At 38.9% G+C, this 10,455-nt stretch overlaps 1 protein-coding gene across 1 annotated transcript in view; it reads right to left on the bottom strand.

Annotated features, from left to right (window-relative positions):
* Positions 1-10,455, bottom strand: part of C1H8orf88 (chromosome 1 C8orf88 homolog) — a 34,295-nt gene that overhangs the window by 2,078 nt on the left and 21,762 nt on the right. The window contains exons 4-5 of the mRNA XM_007517359.3: positions 3,117-3,192; positions 874-980 (exon numbers count right to left, since the gene is read on the bottom strand). Of these exons, the coding sequence (XP_007517421.1) occupies positions 874-980; positions 3,117-3,192 (183 nt within the window). The remainder of the gene's footprint in view (positions 1-873; positions 981-3,116; positions 3,193-10,455) is intronic.

The raw sequence follows: 10,455 nt of genomic DNA, 5'->3' as shown, positions 1-10,455 counted from the left end.
AGAAAGAGAAGGATGATCTGACTCATAGGTGAAAATTAAGAAGCAAGAACAGTAAGGGAAAACATGCAGTGAAACTTAGGACTAGGTATAATGTTATTGCACCAAAGCAAAGGAGTCTGTGAAAGGAAGCAAAGGCTATGATAGAGAGGTTTTGGGTTTTGAGGTCCTGCTACTTGATGATGGGAAAGGAACTGAGTTAGGGAACAGCCTTGCAAATACTTACGGGAAATGAGAGGATGTACTTATATGTCAACAACTGTACTGTAAACCATTAACCTTCCAATAAAGTGGAGAGAAAAGAATATGGGACAGATGAATTGGTTTACACTAAAACACACACCACCGAGGACTACTGTTCCAATAAATATTGCTAAAGTGAATAAACATTCATGTGCAAGAGCTAGAAAACTTGATTGCTATAGCATTATATAGTAAAAATCAATTCCAGGTGAATGGAGAAACTTTCCAGACAGTTAAAGGAATTTCAAAACACTAAACCATCCATACAAAAATTACTAAAATAAAATTTTTTTAAAAAGTGCTAAATGATCTCTCTCCTTTGGGGTAAGGGAGCAAAGTCAAATGAAAACAAGCCTCTGGACTCAGGCTGCAGTTACCAAGAAGGGGAGGAATAGCAAAGGTAGAGGAGGTCCAATGAGTTAGGTAGAAGGATATTGGTGCTGGTTGAGGTCTAGTAACATTTTTGAAGAGGTGATTAACTAAAACATCCTCAGTCTTGTAAAACAAAAAATCATTATTAAATACATTTTTTTGAATGTTGAGAATAAAAATATTAAAGACAAATATTCTTAAAACAATTCCAAATTAAGAATCCATTTTCTAACTAGAGTACAAAATTATAAAAGTACTTACTGGTTTTTTAAGTACAATGGGATGATCAGGCAGAAAGTCTGGTTTTTTTCGGCAGATGGAAACACTTGAGAGCTTCAACAGGAAATCTCTGCTGTATTTAATTCTCTCTATAGATTATAAACACCAAATATTTTTTACATTCAGAAATCTCCCAGATTACTTTCTGGCTTATTTCTTTATGGATGTCTCTTATTTTATATAATTTTACTAGCACTGGAACCTCACTGCTCTGAATTTGTCAGAAAGACAGAAAAGCATATAGAAAGGAAGAGAGAGCATAGAAGATTATTCCAGAGCAGGTGTACTCCCATGTGGTATACTAGTGTTAAAACTTGTTTGGAGTACAGTAAAGCAGACAGCCTCCCAAGTGAGCTATCTTGCCAGCCTCATTTTTTGTGATTTTTTCTTTACTTTACATAGTGGATAATTTATATGCCAAAGAGAAAGGAGAGAAAAAACATTTGAAAACACCCATTTTCCTTTCACATGAAAAGGATTCCAAATAACCGAAGAAAAAATGAAATAGAACCTGTGACTGTGGTTGTATAGATTAGCATTTACCCAATCAAATGGTTTTTTTTTTAAAAAAAAAAAAACATACCATTTCAGAAAATTGATGATCACTGACTTCTTTTATCAGTTTACTCATGTCTAGTGAAGTGATTCTATATTATAAAGTCAGAAAGCAGCAACACCTGCTGGCCAATTCAGATCCTGCCAAAATGAAACCCTAATAAGCCTGTCTAGACCATATATTAGCTTACTAACTTTTTAAAAATTATCTTTATTTATTTATTGAATAGAGACAGCCAGAAATCGAGAGGGAAGGGAATGATAGGAAGAAAGACACCTGCAGCTCTGCTTCATCACTTTTGAGGCTTTCCTCCCTGCAGGTGGGGACTGGGGGCTTGAACCTGGGTCCTTTTGCACTGTAACATGTGCGCTCAACCAGGTGTGTCACCACTTGGCCCCAGCTTACTAAAATTTTACATGAATAAAAATTAATTACAATAGCATTTATTGGAATGATGAAAAGATTTAAGATAGGGCACTTAAGGGAAATAATCACATATCTGTAGATTTCTCAGATACCATCACCATAAACTCAGCAACATACACCATCATGACCAGAAACAATGGACCAATTTCTTTCAGGTGCTAAAGCAAATAACTGGAAATCTAAAGTTCCATATTGTATAATTAAAAAAATACCAAAATACTATATATACACATTTCTTCTTTCCTAACACGAAGCTCTAAAATCCCTTGTAATTTCTAGGTGTCTTTTCTTCTAATACGTGATCTTTGACCTTGGTTTCTGACAGATACAAAATTCCTTGGGACTTCCTGGGATATGAATGTCTCTGGTTTGATAAAGTGATTCTTGGTGGACCCCTAGAAAGGACATAACCAAGTAGCAATTAGAAACTTTGAAGTATCTGCTTCACTATCATCATCCTCTGGTAAAGTGAGTGGGGCTGGAGAAATGAGTTAATGCCTGCTTGATGAAGCCTCCTGCTTGATGAAGTCAACCCAATTACAGTTGGGTTAGTGAAACATTCATATACCAGGAAGGGGATGCATTCCAACTCCAGCTACAGGGATGCTGTTCCTGCACTATGTATCCCTTCATTTGACTATATGTAGCCTGTATGTCATTCATTATGTAAATAAACTTGTAATTGTGATCATTTCCCTATGTTTTTAAAAAAGCAATCTAACATGGAAATTAGAAAAATTCTATTAGCGTAAGAAAACTAGAGTGACTCACCTGTAGAGCACCTGCCTCAAATGCATCATTCCCTAGTCCTAGTTCCCAGCATCATATGATAATAACAAAGTTACAACAAATAGGACTCCATAAATGACAGAGCAATATTTACTCTCTCATTTGCTGACTATCTCACTCTCACATATAAGAAGATTTAAAAATACATTTAACAAAGGAGGTAAGACTGGAAACACTGGAAGCAGCACAACATTGCTGAAAGAAACTAAAGATCTACATAAATGAAAAATGTATTCATGGACTGGAGGGTTTAATACTGTCACAATGATAGCATTTACCACATGGAATTAAAAATGGCTCCAAACAAAAATAGCTTTGAAAAAATAACAAGATTGGGAGATTCACATTTCCTGCTTGAATTTTGATAGAAATGTGCTTAGAAACAAAATAACATTAACGGTATATGAATGCTTAGATTCTTACTGAAATTTGGAAATTAAGGTGAAATATTTACCTTTTTTAACTGGAGACTGATGTTGTTGTTGTTCATTAAGACCTTGAGTAAAGGCTTGCATTCCATTTGTCTTACACTGTTATAAAAAAGAATATACTTTAAAAATAATGTTTTGTATTTTTACACCAACCTTTTTTAACCACCCAAAATTATTTTCCTTACCAATTCAAAATATTAGTTGAGGACAGTGACTATCATCAAGTTAGTAAGAGGTTCCTGAGCTTGCTGTATCTCACAAGAATAACTTGCAGTTACACATGAGACACTCCTGCAACTGAATACAGGGATGGGACTGAAACATCCTACAGCACAGCAGACTGAGAGAAACTGCATTAGAAGGGTAAAGACAGGAGCAGCATGCTAACCACATCTCCCCTCCCACAGGCTGGTGTGGCACTGTACTGAGAGTTCCAGTGAGATAAAAAGTATCTAGACAGGGAGTCGGGCTGTAGCGCAGTGGGTTAAGCGCAGGTGGCGCAAAGAACAAGGACCGGCATAAGGATCCCGGTTCGAACCCCGGCTCCCCACCTGCAGGGGAGTCGCTTCACAGGCGGTGAAGCAGGTCTGCAGGTGTCTATCTTTCTCTCCTCCTCTCTGTCTTCCCCTCCTCTCTCCATTTCTCTCTGTCCTATCCAACAACGACAACAACAATAATAACTACAACAATAAAACAAGGGCAACAAAAGGGAATAAATAAATAAAATAAATATTTTAAAAAAAAGTATCTAGACAGATGTCTAACTCCCCCTAGCACTGAAGGTTACTTCTCAAAAGTCCCACTCCAGACCCTGGGTCCATGCTCTCAGAGGGATAGAGAATGGGAAATCTATCGGGGGAGGGGGTGGGATATGGAGATTGGGCGGTGGGAATTGTGTGGGGTTGTACCCCTCCTACCCTATGGTTTTGTTAATTAATCCTTTCTTAAATAAAAAAGAAAAAAAAAAAAAAACACCAAAAAAAAAAAAAGTCCCACTCCAGTCTTGCTTCATGGGGAATGAGTAAAGGGAGTGCTCAAGAGGAACAGTGGGGGAAGAAGTGTGCCAAGTGGAGAGCTAAGGGTGAGGATACAGGGCTCTATAAAGAATCAGATGGGGACAGAGTTAGGATAAGGGGCTTGGGGCTTGCAGCAACAAGTGCTGGCCTTGACAGATAAAGTTTCTAAAAGTAACTCCCAAACTAAGTCCCAACAGGAAAGTTTGATCATCTGTATTCTTACTATCGAATTCAGCAAATTGAAGGTATACCTCATTTGGGACCTCTATGAACAAGCCTTGGCCTGGGTGGCAGTTCACCATTCTGCTCAGATAAATGAATATATGTATCTGCTGCTTGCCCACCTGCCTACCCACCCATTCATCCGTCCATCCATTCATCCATCCATCTATCCATCCATCCATCTTCCTGCTCACTAAAGAATGTATCTACCAGACCTATTCAACAACAACAACAAAACCAAGAGCATGTGTCTACCAGACCTATTCAACAACAACAACAAAACCAACTTAGCCTAAGCAACTGAGAAGCTACTTAACCCAGCATTAGTCTAGTTCTAAATGATGGAAATCTGTACAGCAGTGTCAGTGGTTCTATTAGGTCAGGAAACTTGGGGAATATTTTTGCTTGCATCAAGACTCCAAAGAGAGGAGTCGGGCTGTAGCGCAGCGGGTTAAGCGCAGGTGGTGCAAAGCACAAGGACCGGCATGAGGATCCCGGTTCGAACCCCGGCTCCCCACCTGCAGGGGAGTCGCTTCACAGGCGGTGAAGCAGGTCTGCAGGTGTCTATCTTTCTCTCCCCTCTCTCTCTGTCTTCCCCTCCTCTCTCCATTTCTCTCTGTCCTATCCAACAACAACAACAATAATAACTACAACAATAAAAAAAAAAAAAGACTCCAAAGAGACCCAGCATACTTGGAGTCGGTTATGCTGCTCCACTCTAAAGTATAGCCCACGAACCTGTCCAACCAGGAAACTTAGTCTGAGCACCTGGAAACTCTTGGCCCAGCAACATTACAGCAGAGCCTGTGGCCATAACCAAAGCCAAAACAATGATCCAGTTGGACCAGAGAATTTAAGTGTATAATTCTGCTTGATAAGTTCTCTAAAGAAAGAGTCTTGCCAGCCTTGGGACTCAGCCTTTGGAAACACTTATACAAAAAAAAATAATAATAAAAATAAAAACTAGTTTGTAGCCTTGCCCACTGTTATGCAAAGCTGCTAACCAGAAAAATGAAACAAGAATTCCTAGTAATCTTGTTAGTCCTCCTACAGGACAGAGCACAGTTAAACAAGAATGGATAGAAAAACCAGTGACACTGCATCTTTAAATCCCAGTAATGGCTCCATCTAGTCAGAAAGCACAGCAGGGATTATTTTTATTTGATCAACAAATAAAAGGACTTGTTGCATCAGGGGTCTGTTTTATAGTCCTAATCAGTCATAAAAGCTAATTTATCTGCCCAAAGGTGAGCATGGTCCTTGACCTGACCTGAACAGGAAACATAACTACAGCTCAAGAATCTATATACTCAGTTTGCAATTGTGATTACAACAGCACTTAAGCAGATAGCTGATTCTGTGACTATTCTCACTGGCTAAAATGATGGGCCATTAAGTTTAAGCAGATAGCTGATTCTGTGACTATTCTCACTGGCTAAAATGATGGGCCATTAAGTTAAGCACATAGTGTATAGTTCTGCTTGCTTTGATTCCCAAACAAAGCAATGCCAATCCTAGTCCACTTCCTGGGCTGGAAAACTAATTCTTACCCCACTGGCTGCTGAATACAGACTTCAGTTCACTTAAAGAGTGAAGCTTACTAGAGTACAAAGGAAAGTTATGCCTCCCAATGCAGAGTCCTACAACTATAGTGTCACATGAACAGAGCATAACCTTTGGACCTCTCTGTGCCTAGCAAAACCAGAAGCCTTGTCTGACCAGAGAATTTGTGCAGTCTTTATATATTTGAGCCCTCACATAAGTCATGCACATTTGGGGCCCCATTCTACTGCCCACTTAGAGGAGGAAAACTACTTCATAGCTCTGTCTAATGCCGAGTTTATAGTAGCCAATCTATAATTGTCTTAGGTTTGACCAGAGAATCCAGGCAACTGCAGAACCCATCTTTCAGTCTCACTTGGACAGGGAAGCTGGAAAGCTACATTATCCAAATATTCTCGGCCAACAGGGTTCCCCAACCACTCTTAAAGCTCAGGTGATTGAGTTATCCAGAAACAGACCCTGGTAATAACCCTCATTCCCCTAATAATACCACCAGCTGGCATATTCTGAATCCCAAGATGAACTGATTAGTGAAAGAAGCTGAGCTGACTGGTAAATAGATATTCTTTAACAATTCTGTAAATTCTGAGGAAAAGAGGGCATTTACTCATATGTGCATAAACCTAAGTAAGGAATCACAGTTCATGAAAAATAAGGTAAATTAAACTACCAGAGAAAATTAGTAAAGTTCCAAAAGCTGACAACAAAAATGGAGATTTATAAACTCTCAAACAATTCAGAATAATTCTCTTTTGATGTTCAGAGAACTACAAGAATACAAAGACAAATTTGGGAAAATAATACATACATAAACTCTCATCAAAGAAACTGAAAATTTAAAAAATCTCAGGTGAAAAATTGTAACTGCACTGAAAAATTACAAAGTTTCAGGCTGGCAAAATGATTCATCTAAATAATGTACCTGCTTTTCCATGCACATGACCCAGGCTCAAGTTACGCTCCTATTGCAATGGAGGAAACTTCAGTGCTATAGTATCTTTTCCTATTTCTCTGTCTCTTTAACTGAAAATCAAGAGTGGTCAAGTCCAAGCAACAACAACAAAATTACAAAGTTTGAATAGATGCAGTCATGCAGGAGGAGGAATATAACTAGACCAAACACCAGGAGGGAGGTAGCTCATCTAATAGAGTATTCTTTATCGTTCATGGAGGTCAGGCCCTGGGTTACCACATGGGAGGCACCCCCTGCATGATGGAAGTCAGAAGGGAAACTTCACAAGTGGTAGAGCAGTGCTGTGGTTAGTCTCTTTTTCCTGTTCCTTCTCCTGTTTCTCACCTTCTTTAAATTGTTTAAAGCTTCTGGGAAAGTGGACTCATATCGGCAGTAAGCCCAAGTGATAATCTGGCAGCAAAAAAAAAAAAAAAAAAGTAGAATCACGCAAGCTCAAAAGCCTCAGTAGGAAGGGTGAAGGGCAAACGCTAGAATAAGTAGTAGGAAGGGTGGGAAATTATAACTAAGCATTCAAAACTATCCAGTCAGAGGAAAAACAGAATGAAAAAAGCCTATTAGACTATTAGGACACAAAAGAAATGATCAGAATTCCAGGGAAAAAGGACAATTGCGTGGCAAGAATATCCTTAATTAATGACTTAAAACTTCCCAAACTTGGAAGGTAAATTGAGATTTAAAAATTTATGGTGTTGAAGAACTCCAAATAGATTAGACCTAAATGAGGCTAGACCAAGATACTTTTTAATTAATTTGTCAAACAATTTTTTTGTTTTAATGAGGAAAGGTCTTTGTATATACATTATCTTGCTACTCCAGACAACTATTTTTCATTCAGAGACAAAAAAGGGGGACCCCATGGCACCAAGGCTTCATTGCTGTGGCACCTCACATGTGGTCCTGGGGTTCAAAACTAATCATACAGTTCTCTCACTCCAAAGCTAACCTCATCAAAGCAAGGACTGCAAAAGCTGATTAAGGGCAAGAGACTGGCATACTTTAATAATGACTCTTTAGTCACTATCATGCCATCCCATCAGCTGGGACCCTAATCAGGGAGTCCTGAGATTCCCAAAAAGACATGATGGGCCTAGACCTCAAATAAATCCCTCTCTCCATTGTTACCGGTCATCTTTATCAGGAACAACACAATAAACCCCTTTGTGGGCCCCCATAGGACCTTGCCCTCAACTTGGATCAACAATGGTAGAGAATGTTCCATCCTCCAAAGACAGACTGGACAACATACTCTACACCTGAGGAAGATGGGTCCTGATATTGGGGCAGCTTGGAACTTTCCTACTTATGACCACAAAATGTGATCTCAGATCTACAGGGATGTGGAGGTCACACAGCCTCCTAAGCTCAATATGGGTCCCAGATCACATCAAATTGATGGGGTTTGCAATCAACAATTATTTATATGCCTTTCCCATAATTGGAAGCTACTCTCTTCCCTTATCCAGCTTTCAGGTCCTTCTTCCAGCCATGACATCATCTCCCCAGACAATAATTAGGATCCACATGTATATCAGATTTCAGGCTCAGGGAAAAACACACAGAAACTTGTATAGCCACAAGCCTTTTGGAATATAACTAAAATAGGCCTACTAGCTATCTACAAAATAGAAGCCCCCCCCCCCCCAACTCTTCATCTGCACTATTCCAGTCTTTAGGTCCATGATTGCTCAACAACTTGTTTGGCTTTGTATGTTAACTCTCTTTTCAACCACCAGGTTCCAGATGCTAGCATGATGCCAACCAGACTTCCCTGGACAGACAACCTCACCAATGTGTGTCCTGGAGCTCTGCTTCCCCAGAGCCCTGCCCCACTAGGGAGAGAGAGAGAGAGAGAGAGAGACTGGGAGTATGGATCAACCTGTCAATGTCCATGTTCAGCGGGGAAGCAATTACAGAAGCCAGACCTTCAACCTTAGGCATCCCACAATGGCCTTGGGTCCATACTCCCATAGGGTTAAAGAACACGAATGCTATCAGGGGAAGGGATGGGATACGGAGTTCTGATGGTGGGAATTGTGTGGAGTTGTACCCCTCTTATCCTACGGTTTAGTCAATGTTTCCTTTTTATAAATAAAAAAAAAATTAAAAAAAGAAACTAATCATACATACAGAAATGCAATCATCTCACCCTGGGGAGCTAGATTCTCTGGCCTAAAGGTTATTTTGAAAGAAGCAAAACATATGTGACAAACTGCATACAAAGAACCTCCACAGACCGTAGAATGGGGTTGATATATTCAAAACATTGGTTTAAAATGTCTAGGCTGGGCAATGGCACCCAGTTTAGCACACATGCTGCTGTCCACAATGACCCAGGTTCAGGCCACAGCCACCACCATAAAGGCAAGTTTCATGAACAGTAAGACAGTGCCATGAGTTTCTTTCTCTCTCCTCCCCTTCCCCTCTCAATTTCTTTCTGCTCTAACAAATAAATATATTTTAAAAAAACTTTCAACAAAGAACAGCATTCTTTGAAGGATAGCAAAGTTATCTTCAGAAATGAAAAACTGGTAAAGACTTTGGAGAAATAAATGTTAATGGATCCTATTACCACTAGATATGCCTTACAAAAAACCCTAATGGGAGTTCTTAAAATGGAAGTAAAAGGGTGATAATATAGTTAAAACATATGAGAGTAATTAAAAACTCACTATTCATAGCAGAAACTGTATATTCAAATGTATATTCTCTATTTTGGTAATAGTGACACATAAAAGATTACACTGTAGTATAAAAGTTAGAAAAACATATATACTTAAAATAACCATATGACAGAAGAGACAGCATCATGGTTATGCAAAAGACCTTCATGCCTGAGTCTCTGAGTCCCAGGTTCAATCCCATACAGCACCATAAGCCAGAACTGAGCAGTGCTCTGGTAAATAAATATTAACATAACCATATCCATGAGATAGTTTAATAATGGATACAAATATAAATAATAAGTAAAATGTAGCAAAATCTTAAAGTATAAAAGGAACAGAAGCATGTATGACATTTAGGGATGCTACTTCAGTTCTAATCAGTTTAAAATAAGGTACTACACCTTTAAGACTGCTTTTGGATAAATCAAAGTTCATCCAAGAGGAAAAATAAAAAAGAAAATCAGGATAAGAAAAAATCAGCCCAGGAGTGATAAAACTGCACATTATGAGGAGAGGTAGGGACACACACACACACACACACACACACACACACTATGGCTAGAGTATACTATAATCTATGAAATCTAATTGCATTATGTCTTTAAAAAGAAAATAGAAACATCAATATCTTAAGTGGATGTAACAGACACAAATTAAGCACATGCTGCCAGAAAAATATAACTGGGAGATTTGCTATGTCATGCAGGACTACAAAAACCTCCAATCTGTTAAAAAAAAAAAAAAAAAAAAAACAGAACAAATCAGCCTCACACCTGATCCTGATTAAGTTCCCATGTTATGATGGACAAGGACATGGTATCAAGTCCCCAGTCTCCATCTGCAAGGGCAGAAGCTTCAAGAGTGGTTAAGGTAGTGCTGCAGATGTCTCTCTTTCTCCCTCTATCTCCCCCTTTCCTCTCAATTT

The sequence above is a fragment of the Erinaceus europaeus genome, chromosome 1 (assembly GCF_950295315.1).
Source record: "Erinaceus europaeus chromosome 1, mEriEur2.1, whole genome shotgun sequence".
In the NCBI taxonomy this organism is placed as follows: Eukaryota; Metazoa; Chordata; class Mammalia; order Eulipotyphla; family Erinaceidae; genus Erinaceus; species Erinaceus europaeus.
Note: the sequence above shows the minus strand (reverse complement) of the source record. Positions and strands in the feature narration are given on the sequence as shown.